This window comes from Kogia breviceps, chromosome 1 (assembly GCF_026419965.1).
Source record: "Kogia breviceps isolate mKogBre1 chromosome 1, mKogBre1 haplotype 1, whole genome shotgun sequence".
Classification (NCBI taxonomy): domain Eukaryota; kingdom Metazoa; phylum Chordata; class Mammalia; order Artiodactyla; family Physeteridae; genus Kogia; species Kogia breviceps.
The window spans coordinates 182,443,085-182,463,923 of NC_081310.1; the positions used below are offsets into that span (position 1 = coordinate 182,443,085).

General features: G+C 54.4%; 1 protein-coding gene across 3 annotated transcripts in view; it reads right to left on the reverse strand.

Moving 5' to 3' along the window:
* The window catches only part of MAN1C1 (mannosidase alpha class 1C member 1), a 130,090-nt gene that overhangs the window by 6,315 nt on the left and 102,936 nt on the right, over positions 1-20,839 (reverse strand). For all 3 annotated transcript variants that reach the window (XM_067014595.1, XM_059082578.2, XM_067014604.1), the window contains exons 5-8: positions 19,477-19,571; positions 13,264-13,390; positions 10,151-10,244; positions 5,129-5,244 (exon numbers count right to left, since the gene is read on the reverse strand). In XM_067014595.1, coding sequence (XP_066870696.1) covers positions 5,129-5,244; positions 10,151-10,244; positions 13,264-13,390; positions 19,477-19,571 — 432 coding nt within the window. The remainder of the gene's footprint in view (positions 1-5,128; positions 5,245-10,150; positions 10,245-13,263; positions 13,391-19,476; positions 19,572-20,839) is intronic.

Here is a 20,839-nt window from a genome sequence, read left to right on the forward strand (position 1 = left end):
GCTCCTTCCATTACCCAATGGCTGCTCCTTTTGGTGGCAAGGGGCTTTCAGAGCCCTCCCCTGGTCCCCCAAGAGGTGATGCTGTTGGGAAAGACTCCCAGGATGTTGGGGGGTGTAGGTGTCAGGCCATCGTGCCCCTGACTGCCTGCCGTGAGTCCCTTGGGAGCCCCTGAGACTGAGGTGATGGCGGCAGCCACCCACACAGCTGCAAGGCTGGACTCGATGGGTCCTAATCTAGGGCGGAGCCTCTGGGGCCCTGGCCAGACCTCTGCCTCCACTCTTGCCCTCCTGTCTATTCTCTGGGGTGGGCGGGCGGTGGGGTGCACTCTGCACGAAGTGGACCTGACTGCCTCTTGGGCCTGTTTAATGCCCTCCCATGGTTTCCAAGTGCCCTCAGACGAAAGTCCAGTAGGGCCTCCGAGACTCCCTGGTGTACACCCTGAGGTTTAACCTGATGCCACGGACACGGCTCCCGGGTGTAGACTCTGGTCCAAACCCCACCTCCACCAGTTCCGAGCTGTGTGACACTGCGCAGGTTCTATGTTCTCTCTGTGCCTCAATTTCCTCATGTATAGTATGGGGATGAGAGCATGAACCACTTCACAGGGTTGTGAGGATTCAACGGGAGGTGTCTGCAGAGCTTAGCATATTTCTTCGCACAGAGCGGCCTCAATAATTGCTGGCTATTATGATTCCTCTCCAGTCTGCCCCCGCCCCCATCCCTGCTCCAGCCACGCCGGCAGGCCTCATTTCATTCCTGTGCCCCCCTCCCCCAGTGAACATTTCGTGAGCGCCTCTCCGTGCCAGCACTGTGCTCCGTGCAGGGAATACAGACCTGCAGATGGGTCTGGACCTGGACTCAGGGAGCTCACCCATGGGCACAGAGATGTCCCAACAAAAGCAAATACACCCGAGCATCCCAATTTGTGATCAACATTCTGAATGAAACAAATTAAGGGGACGAGGCAGAAAAAAGCTCAGGGAGGAGGTCCTAGTTTGCGAAGTGACGCCAGAGAAGGTCTCTGCGCTGGTGACCTCCACGAAGACCTTTTCTTCCTGCCTCGGGGCTTTGCTGCAACCACTGCTTCTCCCCCAAGCTCCCATTCCAGCTCTGCTTCCTCTAGCTTTGCGTTTGGGCCCCTCCAGGATGCCTCTTCCTTGGTGAGAATACCCCAGAGTCTAAACCACTGTGGCCCCATTACGCTACTACCCTGTTTTCTTTCTACGAGGTGCTATTCCCACGTGTGTGAGCCTATTTGTATACATTTCTGTGGAACGTCTGCCTTTCTCCCAGGACTCTGAGTGCCAGGTGACGGCAGAAGCCACCACTACCATCCTCCAGACAGTGCCTGGCATGTGGGAGGCGCTCAAACAACAGTCGTTCCTCGATCTGTCTTGTCCTTTGCCCTCTGCTGTAAGGCCCAGGCCGGTGGGCTGCCTGCAGGACCCTCACTGAGCAGCAGATGCGAAAGCTCTGATGAAGCGACTGGCGCGCCAGGGCACCTGCTCCCTGTCGGGGGGGAGCACCGAGGCAGCCTGGAGAGCTGCCGCGTCCAGGCCGGGCCCTGGCTCCTGGGCAGAGCTGGGTCCACAGTAGCTGCTCTGCTTTGCTAAGGGTGCTGGTGCGGGGAGGGGTGGCAGGGCTAGTCCCGGGCACAGAAACCTGGTTCAGTTATCACTGCCAGCACTGGGGAGAGGACACAGACATCCGGGGAGATCTCAGGAAGCTTCACACTGCAGCTGGGAATCTGTACCTTCAAGACTGTCTCCCACTGGTTATTTCTATTTGGGGTTAACCCCAAGCTAAGTAGTTGTGGTAAAGAGGAAATGATAGGCCAGTCTCTCTTTGAGGATATAATTTAGACAAGCAAATGCAAAGGTAAAAAACAAAAACCCCAAGGCTTTCTAAAACCCTCAGCAAAACACAAGATAGCACAGTTGGGCAACCGACTGGTAAAAAGGCTAAAATCATAGCAAGAGACATAGTAAAGAGTTGAGTTTGAATCCCAGCTCTGCAATTTGAGAGTTGGGTGACTTTGCACAAGTTAATTCCCTTTGCTGAAGACTCCCTTTCCTCAACTGTAAAATGGGAATAATAATTCCTGGGATGGTTATGAAGCTACTCAAAGATGCTGGTTAAGCGCCTGGCATTGACGGTTCCTTCCTCTACCTCCTGGAGGGCACCCCATCTGTGCACTTCTGAGAGGGCCTTTGGGCCAGCCAGGCTCCCCTGCAATTCGGCAGCTGGTGAGTAGAGGCAGGGGCCTTGGATCCGGAGTCAGTGAGACCCGTGTTTGCATCCTGGCTCTGCCGTGTTGCTGGGTGGCCTTGGGACTTTCTGAGCCTCGGTTTCATCATCTGCCAGAAGGGGCTAAATAAGGCCAGGCACCCAGTGCACCTGCCTGGAGGAGGCCGCAGGCACAGAAGCTCCCTGTTCTTCTTGCTGCCCCTCCTCTGTGACCCCAGGGTGTGCCCAGCTGATCTGTCTGAAGGCCTCACACCCCCACCCTAGCTGGCCACTGGTCTAACCCACATACTGGAGCCCCCAGGGCAGCTTTCAAGGCTATTGCCTGGGCCCCAGCCCAGAGGTTCTGATGTCACCTTGTTGGGGTGCAGCCTGGGCATTGGGGTTTTACAGCTCCCCAGGTGATTTTTAACATGGCAACAAGGCTGACCACCACCAGAACATTCTTCAAAGCCCCAAACTCGCCAGAGGCCCAGCCTTTACCCAGGGTCAGAGACACTTCAGGCTCTTCACTGATCAAATGTGGGAGCAAAGCTGAGTTCTAGCCTGTTCAATCAAGTACTTCTATAAAACTCCCCGTTTGCTTAAATAATTTATGGCCATTTCTTCCCTTGAAGCCTCAACTACGGTGTGCCCTGAGGGCTGGGAACTGGGCTGCTCGTGAACTTCATGTTTACTCTGCAAGGAAGGCAGAAAGGGCCTCTCCAAGCAGCACACCTGGCCACGGCTGAGCCTGACCGCTAATCCTTGACAGGAGCCGCAGGCTGCAGTGGAAGCTCAGCTCAGAAGCCTGGAGTGGACGGGGCTGAGCCAGGCTGAGGTGGGACTGGAATCCTGGGACCTGCTTCATGACTCAGGGCTTGGTGCCGGGGAGCTGGGCAGGGAAAACTCATCACTGAGCCCACAGTTTAAAGGATCCAAGGCTCTGGAGGCCTGTTCCAATGTGCTTCCTTTAAGGACTACCATTCCTGGCCGGATTCATGTGATCAGAGTGTAGCTAGATATCATTCATCCATCCAGTCTGCTGCCCACACCCATCTATCCACCCATATCTACCCACCTGTCCACCCATATCCACCCACCTGTCCACCCATATCCACCCACCTATCCACCCATATCCACCCACCTGTCCACCCATATCCACCCACCTATCCACCCACCTATCCACCCGTCTATCCACCCATATCCACCCATATCCACCCACCTATCCACCCATATCCACCCACCTGTCCACCCATATCCACCCACCTGTCCATCCATATCCACCCACCTATCCACCCATATCCACCCACCTGTCCACCCATATCCACCCACCTATCCACCCATATCCACCCACCTGTCCACCCATATCCACCCACCTATCCACCCATATCCACCCACCCATCCATCCATTCAATCATCCCTCTGTTCACCCACCCACTCATCTTTCCTTCCCCTCTCCCTCCCTCCCTCCCTCCCCTCCTTCCTGCCTTCCCCTCATCCATTTATTTGTTCACAAAATAGTGACTGTATGCCTCCCAGGTACCAAGCACTGTTTTGGGAGTGAAGTATACAGTGAATGAGTAGACAAGATCCTTGCTCTAGACAGCTCAGGAAGATAGACAATAACAAGTAAACAAATACACACATGTGATCATTTTAGATGCTGATAAAGGTGAAGATGACTGATAATAATAAGCCTCAGGTATGTGAGAGAGAGAGAAGCTGGGGAAGGCTAATTCAGTGGCATCTGAGTTGACCAATAAGCAGGACCCAGCCACTTGGATGATATTCCAGGTAGAAGGGACGGCAGGTACAAAAGCCCTGAGGTGGGAACGAGTCTGGTGTATCTGAGGAAGGTTGGGGACGAGAGCTTAGAGGGCAAAGGGGAGAGAGAGTTCAGGGTGACTGGCAGGGACTGTGGGCAAGGTGAGGAGTCTGGTTTATTCCGAACGCTAAGGGAGTCATGAGCAGAGGGACATGCATTTACGGAAGAACTGACTTAGAGTGGGGAGGGGTGGAGCAAGGAATCCAGTTAGCTTAGACCACGGTAGCAGCAGAATAGATCCAACCTGCTCAACGTACTTGATGAGGAAACTGAGGCCCGGAGCCTGCCCAGTGCCTTTTCTTTAGTTGGGCTCAAAGGTATCTATCGATGGGGCTGCTGGGATTCCTTAACCCCCTTCCCAAGAGCCCAGGCTAACCGACTCCCCCTCTGTCCTACAGTCTCCACCTCTTTGGAGGGACCCATCTGAGCTTAGCATCCCTGTTCACTCCATGCCCTGGGGACAGACCAGCAGAGCTGAGGGACAGTGGGGAGAACCTGGCGGCTGGCTTTGGAGACCTGGCTCTAGCTCCAGCTCTGCCAGTTCTGTGCTGTGTGGCTTTGAGCAAGTGCCTTCCCCTCTCTGGGCCTTGGTTTCCATCCACATAAAGAGAAGGAAGAGAAGTGGTTGCTCCACTGAGGGAGGCCCCTCCCAGCTGGGATGTGCTAAGTATGTCGCCTCTGGTTCCACAGGAAGATGGCCGAGGGTCTTGCTTTGGCAGCCTCACTTGGGGGCTCCTAGTCTGGCTGTGTTCTGGGCTCTGACACATCAACAGCAACACAGACACTGTGGTTTCTGAATCAGACTGCCTGCTGCTTTCTGTGAGACCTCGGACAAATGACTTCACCTCCTTGAGCTTGGGTTTTGCATTTGTGAAATGAGGATGTTCACACGGCCCTAATTTCAAGGTGTTTGAGAAGAGTCAAGCAACAGGCTGGGGAGGGGACTGTCTTGTCCTCCCTCTGGCCAGTTCACCGTAGGGGTGGGGTGGGGAGCAAGCCCCCAGGCTCTCAGGGACCCGCGTGGGAACTGGTGGCGAGCGACTGACCACCCATGGAGAATCAGGCGCCTGTCTTACCTCCAAGGCTTCGTAGTACATATCTTTAGCCTCCATATCTGTCTTGGCCGACATCAGCCAGGATTTGATCAAATATTCGTAAAAACTGTCCCCGAGTCCTCCAACTGAGACATGGTCTGTGAGGGGAGAGAGGACAGGAACATTATCTCCACCTGCCGAGGCCGCCGCGACTCGGTGGGGAGCATTTAATCCGCAGCCTCGGAGCCCCCAACAGAACGGGGGGCTGGGAGAAAGGCATGGCCTGCGACCGGGGGAACCAGGGCCAGCTTGAGCACCATCGTCCCTCATGCAAATGCAGGGGCTCCTTTGGCTGCTATAAATCATGTCATCGTGTTGCTTTTGCAGGCGGAGGACAGGGCAGGGCCTCTGGTTATTAACCGTAAATGAGTTGCATTTCTTGAGAAAGATAATCTGGTGGCAGGGAGTTCAGAGATTTTTATTACCTGGTGACAAACATGGTAATTAATGCCGGGCAGGTTCATAAAAGGCCACGGAAAGGAGCAATGAGAGGCTTAATTTAGTTGGTCAGAGCACAAAGCTGTTCTGGGAAAGCCAAGTTTAAATTTAGCAAATTGGGATAAATGGGGTTCAAAGAAGCAGAGTATAGGAAAACCGGGTTTGAGGACCCCTCCTTCCGCCCTGGTGGGGCAGGAACTCCAGGTGTGGCTGAACGGGCAGGCGTCTCCACCCAGGGCTACCCCAGGAGAGGGATGGCTGACAGAGGAGTACTTAGTTACAGAAGCAAGACATGGCTATGCTTCGCTCACAATCAACAACAGGGAAACATAAAGGCGTTTTATAGATAAAACAAGGAGAAAACTGTGGTTCCCTGTTAAGCAGCAAGACAGTGAAGAAGGGAAGGGGGTGGATGAAGGCGGGGTGGGGGGGAATGGGAAGAGGATTTTCAGCTCCTCTGGAGAAAGAGGGGTTAGAAAAAGAGAGGGGAGGGAAAGTGGGTGGGGGGAGAGAGAAAGAAACAGAGAATACAGCAACAGCTACCCTTTATCGAGGGTCTACTGTGGGCCGGGAGCTTTGCTGTCTCATTTATAACAATCTTCCCAAGAACCCTGTAAGGTAAGCACTACGAACCCCATTTCCCAGATGAGAAAACTGAGAGTGAGCCTAAATAGCTCGGCCAAAGCCACCGAGCTGGTAGAGCTCTCACTTTCTGCAGCTTTACACGGTCAACCAGAGAATGAAAACAAAGACGCAGAGAGAAAGAAAGGGCAAGTGTGAAGAGGGAGGGTCAGATCAAAAATCGGAGGGTCAGGCAGCTGGGAACCAGGAAAGGGGGCTGACAGGGGGGCCCCCACAGTAAACAGGGGCCCCCTCCATAAACAAACCCTGGCCCAGCAAGGGTTCAGGAACGGAAGGAGCACTTGTGAAAATGGGAACAGCCCAGGTAAAGCCTGAGGCTTAGGGAGGCGTGGGAGGGGGCCAGCGTGGGCTGGACTTTGTTACCTGAAAAGAGGGAACCAGCACAGCGTCCCCCTTGCCCGTTCCCAGGGGGAGGACACAGCTGTGCAAGCCCAGACGGAGGGCGGGGCTGTGCCAGGCCCGGCATGTGGATGGCGTGTCTACGGCCAGGGTGCGAGGTCTGTGCAAGGCAGGGGTGGGGAGGCTGGAAGTCAGACCGGGTCAGCCTGCACAGAAGGGGCCCCTGCTCACAGCACTCAGCCGGGGGCACGGGCACCTCCAACGCTCTTCTCCTGGGCTCGCCTCCTCTCACGCTTCCTCTGCCACCCCAAACACTGCTAGCCCCCTGCCCACTCTGTCTCACTTGTGATGACTCCTCTGCCAGGAATACCCTTCCCCACCTCGTGTGGCTGACACCCCCTCACTGCTTCTCCTCAGCTCAGAAGGGCTTTCCTCCGTGTCCCCATAACACTGAGGTCCCCGCAGGGTGATGTGAGGAGTGAGGGAAATAAGGCACCTGCACCCTCTGGCCCAGCGCCCTCCTGCGGGAAGTGCTTGGTGCAGCCATCCCACCGTCGCTAAGTGCAAGCCTTGCCCTCGGCTGCTCCTGGCGCTGTGTCATCGGTACCTGTTAGTGGGTCTACCTCCCCTGCTAGGCTGTGGGCTGTGTGGGGAAGAACCTGTATGACTCGCATCTATGCCCAATACCTGTGTGGCACACTGCAGACGCCCAGTAAGTCCTGAACGAGCGAGAGGCAGGCATGTGGGGGCTGTGCTCGGAAGAGCCTTGAACGTCAAAGCCAAAGAGACTGGACTTCACCATGTGATTGCAGAGCGTGTGTGAGGGACAAGGTCAAGGGCTTCACCTGGCAGGTGTGCGCGGGAGAGGGGAGCCAGGTCAGCAGGAGTTCCCCAGGTGTCTGAGATAGGACACCCTCTTGGGGACATGTGTATAGTCTCCCGGGGCCTCAGCTTCATTGCACAGGTGGGGGGTGTCTTCCCTGCACCGAGGGGCACGTGGGGAGAAGTACAGGGGTGGGAATTAGAGACGTGGATCCACCATTAGCTCAGGGCAAGACAGACGTCCCTGGGCCTGTCTCCTGATCTGTAAAACGTAGAAGGGAGAGTTGGCGTGCGTGAGCAGAGATGGGTTCTGCTGCTTCCTGATCGTGTCAACAACGCTCCCATGACACCTGGCAGCAGGAGGCAGCCACCCTGTACACCTGGGAATCGCCGGAGGGAAAGTGGCTTGAAGCTGGGAGAGGTGGCCGGGCTGGAGCTGGCGGGCAGCTCACACTCCCACAGCCATGGGAGAGAACCTGGACTTGCCGCTTCCCTCCCACTGAGCAAAGTGTGGGATTTGGGCAGTGGACAAGGAGGACAAGCCATCCTAGGGGCCAAGCCAAAGGGCTGGCAGCTCTTTGAGCTCTCAGCGGCTCTGCTAGGACTGGTCTCTTCTGTGCTTGGTGCCAGCAGGAGCCTGCTGGACCCATCCTGGCTGTGAAGTCCTAGCAGCAGGAGGGTCTCAGCCTCCCCCTGCTACCCTGAAGCTCAGCTTCAGGAAGGAGTGGGAAGCAGGCAAGAGCAGAGGTCTGGGACTGGGATGCAGCCCTAATTAGCCCTTTGTCTCTTTAAGCTGCAATTTCTCTGGTCGAGATGGGCTATGCAGAGGATTCAAGGAGAGAAAAGAATGTGAACTTAGCTTATGCAAGTTGGGAATGTTATCATTTGCTGGAAAATGACACAATCATCAAAAAACAAGAACAAAACCAAAAAAACCTAAAAAGACAAAGACCAAAACACCCAAGAAAACCAAGGAGAGCAGGCACCCCGATGATCAGGGCTTTCTTTATAACCTTCCTTCTGAAATTTGGCAGGCCTTGGATTCATATTTTATTAATATGAGACAATTTTCCATATGTGACTGACTCTGCCCGGCCTTGGGACCCCAGGTGCAGCCTGAAAAGAAAATTATGCTTCTCAGTGGGGCAGGGGAAGAGGGGGGGCGGCTCCCCTGTCATTTGCCAAGGTAGCTGTTCAGGCTGGGAAGCCACGCCCCTCTCCTTCTTTTTATGGATTTTGCTGCATTGTCCTGGAGCAGCTAAGGCAGGCAGCTGCTTAGTTTATCTCTTTACCCAGTCAGGCCTTGCAATTAAAGGCAGTAACGGTTATTGAACTGCCTCTTCCCATGGCCATAATCTATAATTCAAACCTTCATTTTCTCCCGGCACTTTTGAATTTGTCAGTGTGTTTTGGTTAAAAAGACTCTGCATTTCTATAAGTGGTTTTTTGCAGGAGGCTCCTTGGGAGTGAGGTCATCACCAAGGAAAATTCCCGGGTCTCCTGGATGTGGATCATGGAGGCTCTGGGATGGAAGGACAGGCCTCTGCAGTTTCCTCACGGTATCCCTGCCGGCTGGCAGCTGGCCCTCCAGGCCCTGCTTGCATACTTATGGTGACGGGAGCTCATGACCTTTTGGGACAACCCATGTCATCTTTGGAAGATGAACTGAAGTCTGTTTACTGCAGCTTCTGACCATTGCTCCCACACCCCTTCATGGTGCACAAAGAACACATCTCCAGCTCTTCTCCCATTTTGCAGGAGAGGAAACCAAAGCTCAAAGGGATGAAGTGAATTCCCCGCAGGCATGTAGTAATTAGACTCAGGTCTAGTTTGTCGCTGAGCCCTTGCTAATGCCATAACGATTGGGGCTAGAGGCAGGGAAAGGGAGAGGGGTCCTTGATTGGGTAGAGGCAGTGGAGGTAGGGGCTCTGGGCAAGTCTTGGGAAGCCCCTAGAGGCAGGGCCCACGGAACCTGCTGCCCCCAATTTGTGCTGACTGTGATCACACGAGCAGGGCCTTGGACAGAAGGGCAAGGTAGAGCGGTGCTTCTCGATAGGGGTGCAATCCTGCGAGCTGGAAGACTTTAACACTCCCCTGCCTGAGAGACCTTCAAATCCCATTGTTTCAGTGGATGGAGCTGGGGGCTGTGAATGAGGCTCCACAGGTGACCCACAACTGTCTGGCTGAAAAAAAACAAGCCTCTGAACGTAAACAGCAGGAAATCCTAGGGCCAATTCTAACAGGTGTAAGATACCAGTGATGAACGCATGATTTTTATATTGCTGTATAGTTAGGATCTGCTTACACATTTTTTAAGAAATTAAAGTTGGAGGTAGGGAACCAGATGAAACGGGCTGGGAGAGGATGCATGGCCTTTCTTAGAGCCGCTTTTGGAGTAAACTTCTAATGGGAGCACCCCTGCAAGTTTGGGGGAGGATGAAGGAGGCTTCGGTGGGCACTGTAAGAGACGGAAGGCTGGAGACAGCTAGCATGTGGGGTATGCACAGGGCAGGGCCTTACTAGCCAGCAGCCATCACATCCGTCACAACAGCAATGGCAACACAAATGAACACTCCCCACGATGCCCCGAGGGTGGAGGAGGGTGGCAGGAGGGTGGTATCCGGGAGCTCCGAGCCAATGCCTTGCTGGTACGTGGCTCCGATAAGTGCATCGCTCCTCACTCGGCCGGGTGCCTCGCCCAGCCAGGCCGGGAAGCTGGGCAGGAATCCGCTGGAGGAGGGGCAGCGGCGCCCCTGTACTCACGTTGCATCCAGTTCCCGCTCACCGGGCTGAGGAAGTTGGGGTAGAGGCCGAAGGGCTTGTCAATATCCCTAAGGACCTTTCGGATGTTCCTGACCTGCCAAGAGATGGACACCAGGCACGTCTTCATTTTCTCCAAGAAGCCAGCCGAGTCCCAGCCCACTGAGGACTGAGGCAGCTGGTCCGGGTCCAGAGAGGAAACCATTCCGACGAGGCAGGAAGGGAGAGCTGCGTAACTAGCAGCCGGCTCCAGCCTGGAGGTGTGAGTCGGTCCTGCCCCTGCGTTCAAGAGCGGGGTGTGGCCACAGTGGGCCCTGACCCTCCACCTCTGCGCTGACTGCTCTGCCCCGGGGGCCCTGCCAGTTTCCCCTCCCCCACTTCACCCCTTCCTCATTGCGTGTGGATTTGGGGGATGGGTCTTTTTAGGAGGGCATTCGTATAAGTGACAGTAGCTCATTTGTAAGTGCTAGACAAAACTGTCTTTTTAATAGGTCAGAAACGGTTATATTGGCAATTTCATACGGTTCAGCTCGGTAACGTGTTATGTTATCAGATACTGTGGGAACCGTTCCAGAGGGGAGGCCTGCGCTCCTCCACATTCCTGTGCCCTAATAGGCATCTCGGGGTTTTAGCAATAACAGCTACAACGCTACAACAACGCTGTCAACATTTCTCAGTTGCTGTGAGCCAGACCCATTAGATACATTATCTCCAACCCTCACAACAACCTATACAGTATTATTATCTCAGTCTAACAGATGAGAAACCCGGATCTCAGAGAGCGTCAGTCACTTGCCCATGGTCACGGGGTTTGTAAGTGGCAGAGCCAGGACGTGAGTCAGGCCTCTCTGACCACAGGGAGCAGCCCCAGCTCCAACACGGATCAGGGCAGGGACCGTGTGGCAACGTGTAGCAGAGGCCACACCCACAGGATCAGGAGGCTGGATCTGCAACCTTTGGGGCTACAAAGGGCACAATGAGGGATTCAGGAAGGCTTGATCCATCAGGGTCTGCTGTCTGGCGGTACATGAAATCCTCCCAGTACAGACTCTGCAGGACAGAAAGGCCCTCGGGGATGGAGCTGTAGCATGCTCGCAGATTTATCTACAAGGTAAGGAGCAGGGAAAGCAGCCTTTTAGCTGTCAGACCTTTCTTTCCTGGGGACGGCACTTTGCTTTGCCACATCAGATCTCGTATCCATTTATGTTAACAGAGCCCATTAAGGGGGACAGGAATGTGCTTGTACCTGAGTTATTCTCGACTGTCCTGGTGGTGAGCAGTGAAACGGGCTAAATTAGTTCCCCTGGAGGGTACGGGCGCTTCTAGAATTTGGGCCAATTTGTTGACTGCCAATAATCGCCTCTGTGGGAGGCATGACTGGCGGATGAAAGTAGCTGGAGAATGTAAATGTAAAGAGACACAGAGAGACAATGAGGTGGATGGACCCCTGAGAAAAATCCAGAAGCCTGCTGAACTGATCTGGTCTTGAAGAGCATGGGTTTCAGAGCCAGAAAGTCCTGGGTTTGAGTCTCGGCTTTATCACTTACCAGCTGGATGACCCAGGACAAGTGATTTAACCTCTCTGAGTCTCAGTTTCCTCCTCTGTAAAATGGGGATGACAGGAGACACACCTCCTAGGGTTGGTGGGAAAATCAGAGCTACTGTACGGTACCAAGCACATCGCAGGTGCTCAGGCAGTGGTTATCTCCAGACTAGCAGGAACTAAAGCAAGCTGCTTGTCTCACTCCACTCTGAGCCGGCCGTGGTGTTCCTAGAGGGGTCTGGCTCAAGAGCAGTGGAAATAGGGAGGCTGGGGGGCAGGGCGGGCCTGGAGGCAGGAAAAAAGACCAGAGGAGAAGACCCATCGGAAGTGGGATTGAATTTATTCCATGAGCTCTTGAGGTGGGGTATCCCAGGGAGGCAGAGTCCTCTCAATAGAAGGAAAAGCTTCTGAAGGGAGGTCTGACAACATGAGGGCCTGTTTGAGGCTGGTAGTGAGCCCCAGTGCAGAGGAAGCAATCAAGGGGTTGAAAGCTCTTCTTTGAGCTTCTCAAGAAAGCTCGGGTGGATTCCCACACTGAGCAAGCAGTGGTCCTAAACCTGGCATCAAAAAGCACATGGGGGCTCATTTAAAATGCAGACTCCTGGGCCTGGGGCAACACTCAGAAATCCGCTTCTTCACCAGCACGCTAGATGATGCTTTGGGGCTGGTTGGCTGACAAAAGACTGAGAGCCACTGGGTAGAGGTGTGACTGTGACCTCCCAGCTCCCTTGGCATTCCAAGAGACTAACATTTGGGGGGAAGAGAAGGCTTTGGGAGTGGGGGTCTCCTTCTTCCTGGAGGGCAGGCCTTCATCTCCCTATAGGGGCAGGACTCAGGAAGGGACAAGCACCATCTGAGGGTGGTGTATATCCACTTCTCTTCCTTGGGTTGAGGGTTAGACCTACGGAGACACTTCCAGACAGTAGGACTGCCAAGGGCTGTGACACTGAGGAACTGCTGTGACACTGGAGGGCTTCACAGGGGGGCAGGGATGGGCAGCTGTCAGGATGGACGAAGGCCTGGGTGCTAGCGCTCTGAACCCCTTGTGGCCTTCGCCAGCCTGGTAACGATGAGAAGGAACAGACGTGAGCCTCTGCTGTGGAGTGAAATTGCTTTGCCAGCCTGCTGACGGCATGAGCTAGACGGGCATCTGGAAGGGGAAAAGCAGGCAGATCTCACACGAAGAAGTTAAATGTCTCTGGAAAGGGGACTTTTGTGCCGGGTGGCCAATTCCTGCCAATGCAAACTGGTGCCTGGATTTCCGTTGTTGCACTTTCTCCAGATTTCACGCGTGTGTGGTTGCCAGCGATTGCACGTGTACCAGGGAAAAACTACTCGCTGGCAGCTATGCCTCTGCCGTGCCCTCTGTAGAATGCTGCTGACTCCCTGCACTCACCTTCCCTGGCGCCTGGCATCGGTTACAATTAGGCAACTATTTGCTATGCTGGCAGTGGCTGGAGGACTTTGGGCTCCCCACACACCCTCCAGCTGGCCCGTGGTCCATTTCCCTGTCACAGGCCGAGTAACCCTTCGCTCTCCGTGTGGAGAAGAGGGAGAGGGGGAGAAGACTTGCCTTTTCTGCGAAGACCTGGTTGCCAGAGAGCTGGGTGAGGTGTAAGAACTCCAAGTGCAGGGATCCAAACTCCGCCAGGATGCTGCTGCTTCCTGCCATGGCCCAGCCCCAGCTCCTGTTGGAGCCGCTGAAAGACAGAAGCAGCCTCGGTCACCCTCTGCCGGCAGGGCTGGCTCCTCTGCTCCGTTGGGGAGCACCTACTAGTGCCTAGTCCAGGCACTGGACTAGGAGCTTCGCCATGCAATCCCAGTTAATCCTCCCTGGGAGTCGGTACCATTCACAGCCCCATTTAGCCGATGAGGACACTGAGGTTGATGAGAAACTTGCCAAAGGTCACCCAGGCCTGTCTGACAGGCAATATTCTTTGTTTCTGTGGTCAAGCAGCTTCTGCAAGACGTGTAGGCTCCAGAAGAATATTAGCAGAGCTGCCTTGGTAGCCAAGACCTGGCACACACGTGATGCTCAATTTACAGGTGATACCGATAATGCTGTCAGGTGCCACAAAGACCCCCCCCCCCCCACGAACACTCTATTTCTATCCACTTGTCAATGGCTCATAATCATTGTTGCTGCTTGTGGAGGGTAAACGGTGCATGGCTGGGGTCCGAAGGGGGCAGATGAAGAGAGCAAGGATCCCATCTGGCCCCTTCCCTCCCCCCTCAGCCAGTGCTGCTCATGGACACACAACGGCCCCCGCCTGGAACTTCATGGAACCCACACCTGAAGGATGGGTGGCCCTGCTAAGACCATACACCTGGGGCTGCTGGACACTGGGAAGTCCAAGGTCAGGAATGAAAGCAGCAGGGGCTTCCAGAGCAAAGGTCTCCTCACTCGATGAGCATGTACACGTCTCACGAACACCTTAGATGGATCACCAGCATGACCCTGCGATCCCTCCAGAGAAGGCTGTCAACTAACCGCTTCCTCCCTTTCCTTGAAAGTACTGGGTGCTTTCAAGGAGGAAGAGTGCAGAGGCAGGGCCTCGGGTAATCCTCGCATCTGCCCCTCTCACAGATGAGGAAAACAAGGCACAGGACAGTGAAATCGCTGCCCGAGATCACACAGTACATGGAACAGTGGGGACCCGAGGTTGCTCTGACGCCAGAGCTTGTCCCAGTCACTGTGCAGCTGCTGGCCTGTCGTCTCATTACATGATAAGAGGCCAGGACGCTGCCTTTCCAGGAGCTGTCACTTAAAATCTCCCTGGGACCTGCAGCCAGGAGGCACAGGTTCAAGTCTGTTAGCAGCGAGGTCTCGGGCAAACCATTTCTTCCCGTGTACCTTAGTTTCTGCATCCGTCAGACTGAGTAGGGATAACGCGTCCCAGTCTCCGCTCCTAGGGCTTTGTGGGGATTGAGAGAGAAGAGGAAGATGCAGAATGGGGGTGGCCTTGGGTAAGTTGCTTCCTCTCCCTGATCTGGGTGCTCATGTGTATCATGATGCTCTTTCCTGTGGGACATTTAGGACAACCAGGGAGACAAGGGTCAACCTCCCTCTGCAGGGAGGTTGTGGGGGACAGTGGGTGGGCACAGAGTCGGGTGGAGTGAGTGCCCCCAATCTGTAGGGCCTCCAAGGTGCAGTCAGTGTGTGGCAGGCTGGGGGGCTGGCTCTGCCAGGGCCTCTGGAAGCCCCTCTGCTTCCTTGCTGTGGTAGCTCTGGCTCCCTGGGAACTGGCCTCTGTCATCCCACTGTCTCCCAGGGACAGGACCTAGGAAGGCAGGCGTGGGTCTGGGAGGTCACAATTTGCCAGCTGAGGGGCACTGCTTTATCTGGGGTGGGCTGGGGCTCCCCTGAGGCTGCTCTTCTCCTCTCTGATGTGGTTTCAGGAAAGTCAGGAAACTCTTCCAGCTTCCAGAAACAGATGGAATTGAGTTTTAGGATCTTCTGGAGCAGGTAATCTCAGTAAACATCCCTGCTTCCTTGGGTATTTTCCTGACTTGGGGGCACGTGGGGAGGGATGAGTTGCACAGAGCGGGGAAACTTGGCTCCTAGATAGTAAATAAAAGAGCTTCCAGATGCAGACACTGGGGCAGGCGTTTGCATCATGACCTCATTTAAAGCCCACAAGGCAAAGCATCATTAAACCCTGAGGAAATAGGCTCAGAAAGGGAAGTGAGTTGCCTTCAGAAGCTCAGAGCTGGTAGGTGGTGGAGGCAGGATTCAAACCTCCGAGAGCACTTCCCTAAGGGGTCCCCCAGACGGCCCCAAGTTCCTAATATGTGCCAGGCAGCAGTGGTATCTTATTTTACCTTCACATCCAACTCCAGAGGTCGATACCAAGATTCTTATTTCATAGGTTAGGATACTCAGACTCAGAGAGGGGAAGACACTTTTCCAAGGTCACACAGTAAGCGACAGTGCTGGTAGAGATGATATCAAATCCAAATCCTAGGTACTCTGTGCCCCAAATGCATCTGTTTTGGGCAGCATCCAGAGACAAGGAGGTCTTCTGATCAGCCCCATGAGGCAGTGGGCTGATGGAAGCTCTGCTCCCCTCCTTGCCTTTTAGGTCTCCAAGTGGACTCTCCCCTGGTGGGACGGGCTGCTCCACAATGCCCCTCCCCAGCCTGGTGGAAGCTTCTACGTGTGTGTGCCTGTGTGTGCACACATGTGTATGGTGAAATCGTTAACTCTGGAGCTAGACAGACCAGTATTCTAATTCTAACTTTGCTTTGCTGCTGTGTGACCTGGGTAAGTTACCTCACCTCTCTGAGTCTGTTTCTTCACTGTTAAAATGGGGTCCACGTGGTTGCTGTGTGCTGAAAAGAGAGAATCCACGTCATTGTGCCTGGGACACAGTGAACCTTCAAAAACGTGCACAATTATTACAATGTGTATGTATGTGTGTAGCAGAAACGTGCGCATGTAAACGCATCTTTGTGTGTGAATCCGTGTACATACGTAGAGGTGGGAGACTGCGTGTGACAAAGGTGAGCCTGCATATCTGAGTCCTCATGATCTGGGTGAGCGGCAGTAGTGTGCATATGTGTGTGTGAGGCCGGGTATGTGAGAGAGAGTGAGATTGATTCAGCTGCAGAGGCCCTTGGACTGGCCACCTCCCCTCTCCCAGAGTTCAGTGGTCCTGCAGGTCACAGGTCATGGCTGCCTCTGCCTCCACCTCCCAGGCCTGCCACCAGGGAGGCGGAGCGGTCACACTGACCTGGGGACCAGCTCCCTTCAGCAGGCCCTCTCCAAAGGGAACACTCAGCGCCACGCGGGCTGTATACATCCCTGACGTTTTCCCTGGTGGAATGGGGAGGCATTTTTAGCAACAGACTCTCTTACCCAGAAAATGAGAGGGAGGTGTTGCCAGGAAATATGCATACACATACATATGTATACAGCACCAGCAGCATGCAAACAGCCTAAAAATAAATGCGCTTTCTTAATCAGAAATGTCAGGATCTGCAGGGGATCAGGTCCGGGCTCTGCAGGACACGGGTAAGGCAGGCAACCAGGGCTGCAGCTTGTGGGGCTTGCTTGGAGTCAGGGGGTGCCACGCATGGAGGAGGGAGGGGTGCCTAAGCTAAGGTCTTATCCCAGATCCCAGGCAGTGAGGCCTGAGAAGCTGGACCCGGGACAGGGATCCAGAAAGACGGGGTGTTTGTGTCTTGGCTCCAAGACGTCTGGCCATGTTTCTCCAAGATCACTGTTGGTGGAAAAGGAATATGAGCAGGGATCAAAGTGTCAGGGTCTGAGGAGTCAACCCTGGCACCGAGATGGGGGTTTGATGGGCCCTGAGACCCCTCCCTGGCCTGCAGTGAGATTTTTTTTTTTTTTTTTTTTTTTTTTTTTGCGGTATGCGGGCCTCTCACTGTTGTGGCCTCTCCCGTTGCGGAGCACAGGCTCCGGACGCACAGGCCCAGCAGCCATGGCTCACGGGCTCAGTCGCTCCGTGGCATGTGGGATCTTCCCGGACCAGGGCACGAACCCGTGTCTCCTGCATCGGCAGGCGGATTCTCAACCACTGCGCCACCAGGGAAGCCCCCTGCAGTGAGATTTAAGTGACATCACACCCCAGGAATCCTTTCTGACCACAGAGATGAAGATGAAGAAGGTGAAGATGCTGAGCAGGCCGAGTCCTCCCTTCTTTGCAAGGCCCTAGAGAGTGTGACCTCCCCAGGAAGAAAGGGGGCCTTGGGCACGCCACCCAAGCACAGGGCCCCTGCCTCCCCTCCCCTGTTGGACTGAGATTCCTGAGATAAGAAATCGCTTCACGAGATGGAACAGAAAGTCCAGTGTGACGGACATATTACAGCCCTTCCCCCAGGCTCAGGTTGTAGGATGGTATCCAGAATGGCCCCAGAGGGCTCCCTGGGTGCCTGGGGACCAGCACGTGCCTTCTACCAGGTCTCCAGGTCTGCTCCATGCATCTCGAGGGTGGCAGGCTTCCTGCCTGACGGAGGGCCAGGTGGCTGTTGGGAGCAGAGCTTTTGATCTGTAATAAAATGGGTTAAAACTTGGCCCCGGGCTTCCCTGGTGGCGCAGTGGTTGAGAGTCCGCCTGCCGATGCAGGGGATATGGGTTTGTGCCCCGGTCCGGGAAGATCCCATGTGCCGCGGAGCGGCTGGGCCCGTGAGCCATGACCGCTGAGCCTGCGCGTCCGGAGCCTGTGCTCGGCAACGGGAGAGGCCACAACAGTGAGAGGCCCGCGTACCACACACACACACACAAAACAACTTGGCCCCATTGCCTGTGAGCTAGAAGACCTTGGGCAATGGGCATAATATAAATGCCCACCCTAAAGGCCTGCTGTGAGGAGTGTGCTCTGAGGCGTTGAGCGAAACCCTTCGCATAATGCCAGGTGCAGGGTGATTGCTCAATAAATGATAAGGTCAGCAGTCATCAGAGTCAGTCTCTCATGCTGCACACACTGCCTCACGTGAACATTTGTTGAAGGAATGGACAAAGAAAGACGGGGACATGGGTCCTGCCCTCAAGAAGCTCCGGGGCCAGTGGGGGAACGTGAAGACTGAGTGTGACAAGGGCCACAGGAAGCAGATAAGGTGCCTGGAGGCCAGGAGAGGCAAGGACAATTTTGGCTTCTGGAGAAGGCGGCATCTGAGCTGGGCTCTGATAGCCAGAAAAATGGTGAGAAATGGCGGCCCAAAGGAGGAAGAGAGCGAGGGAAGGCAAGACAGTGGGGTGCACTGGGGTCTCCAGGAGCAAGATGCATGCTCCTCAGTGGATCCTAAAGCTGGGTGGCCACTATTCCCCTGACTTTGAGCCCGTCCTTTCCCCTCTGGGTCTCAGTGCCACATCTGGCTCCCACCCTCACAGAGGGAAGCAGCGGGGCAGGTAAGTCCCCGGGGGCTTTGGAGAGGGACGGAGTTGCGGCCCGGGCCCCACCTGCTCTAGCTGTGTCACCCCGGGTCCCTTCTACTCTGGCTCTGTGACTTGGTGAACGTCCAGAAATACTCTAGTTCACACGCCGAATTACACAACCTATCAGGAGGGGAAACGATGCAAGTGGCCAATAAAAACCAATGTTTTAAAACAGTCGGTAGAAAGAAACATACCAGTGGTTTCTTGATTAGTGGAGTCACAGGTGATTTTTCTGGGTCTTATCCAACACTTCTGGTATAATCCACATTTTTTTTGCAATGAGGATTTATTTTTATAGGGAGGAATCACAGTAAATATTATTGAAAATGGAGTTGGAAGTCCTGGGCTCATGTCCTGGATGGTCCGTTACTGGCTTATGTGACCTCGGCCAGGGTCTTTCCTCCCTGGAGTCTGAGCCTCCATGGGCTTGATGCTCCCAGAAGCCCCTCTGGGCTCCTGAGACCCAGCCCTGATGGGGGCTGAGGGGTCAGCAAGCCAGGGTCCCTCCGCCCAGGGTCCTGACTCCCCAGCAGCTTTGGGTTCCTGCTCGTGGTGGGAGGTGTGATGTACCTCCCAGCCCGGGATCCCAGCTGGGAAGGGAGGGCAGTTGGGGCACAGCGGCGGGGCCGTGAGTCACGGCAGTGTTACGAGATGATCACAGAGGAACGGCGGCCCCATCTCCATGCCAGAAGGATCAGGTCTTGCGTGGCCTAAACCCGAGGACCAGGTTCAGTGACCAACACGAGCTCAGGAGAGCCCCTGGCTGAGGCTAGTTGTCACTGTGCCACTGACCCCCGTGATTCCTGCGGCGGCATCGTCCCACCCTGTGTCTCAGTTTCCACGCAGATGCAGCCGAAGCCACAAGTGGGAAACCAGACGGCATCCTACCTTTTGAAGTTCACCACGCCTTTTGGGATTCCCGTGGGGGTATCGAAGGCCGGCAGGAGTTTCTCTCCCAGCTTGATGGCCTTTATTCGGAACACCTGCAAGGAAGGGTCAAAGGGCACTGTGAATCCTGGTGCATAAACCTGCCGAGGCTGCTGGGCCCAGAGTGGGAGGTGCATTGGGCTCTGGGGTCAGACAGGCCTGGACGTGAACCTGAGTCCATGAATTCCTGGCTCAATTTCCTCCCTTGTTTATACATCCAGGGCGATATTGCCTTCCTCAGAGGGTTGCTGGAGGAATGAAAATTAGATAATAGTTGTAAAGCCCTTACTGCAGGGTCAGGACTAGGACGAAGGCTCAGTGATGATGCTGTGCGGGGAAGATGGAGCAGTCAGGGCAGCGGGTCACCAATGGTCAGTGCCTGCCTGCACGGCGGGACCAGTGCACCCGGAGCGGAGTGCGTGAGAAACACGTTCGGACAGAGAGTAAGCAACACGGAATGGGGAGCTCCCGGCCTTGCTTCCCAACCTGGCTTCCATTTGCTTCTCAGCAAACCTCTTCCTTCCCACCTGTAAACCCAGGGGAAGGGCCTTTCCCCTCTGACATTCTGATTCTGCCCACTGTTCCTATTTTACAGCGGCAAAGGTGAATGGCTAAACAGGTGATGTGATGGTGGGGGAGCCACAGGGAGGCCCCCGGTGTCAGGGCCCTTGCACGAGGCTCTAAGCCCCTCAAACTGTTCTTCTGGTTAATTCAAAAGCACCTGTGACCTTCTGGCTCCTAGGAATTTATTCTAAGGGAATAAATCATCAAGGATGTTGCAAAGACTTAACTTTATGGCTATTTATTCCAGTGGTGTTTAGGATAGTATAGAAAAACTGGAAATACTCTAAATATCAAGCCACAGGGAAGTGGTGAAATGATGGCTTATCCAGGCAATGGAATACCATTCAGCCACTGAACTGATGTTGGAGAAGTTTATTTCATAGCAAAAAACGGTTTATAATCTATGAAGAGAAAATATTTCACAATGGTGTAATTCAACTTTGTAAAAATTATATACAAATGGATGCATGAGGAAAGGTTGGGAATACACTGAACTATTAACCATGGTCTTCTCGGAGGACTAGGCTTATGGGGGGAGTTTTATTTTCTTCTTTCGGCTTAACTCTATTTTCTGTGCTATTTTTACAATAAAAGCAAACCCACAATAACATTATTTATTTTTGAAAAGCTGAGAAGCAAGTCCCTAAGCAACCACTCCTGGTGGGACAAGTGTTTCCTTTCACTTCTGGGGCTCCAGGGAGACTCAGTGTGCTGACTGCCCGTGTGTTGTTGCGAAAGGAGGTCTTCTTGAGGTCTCTCT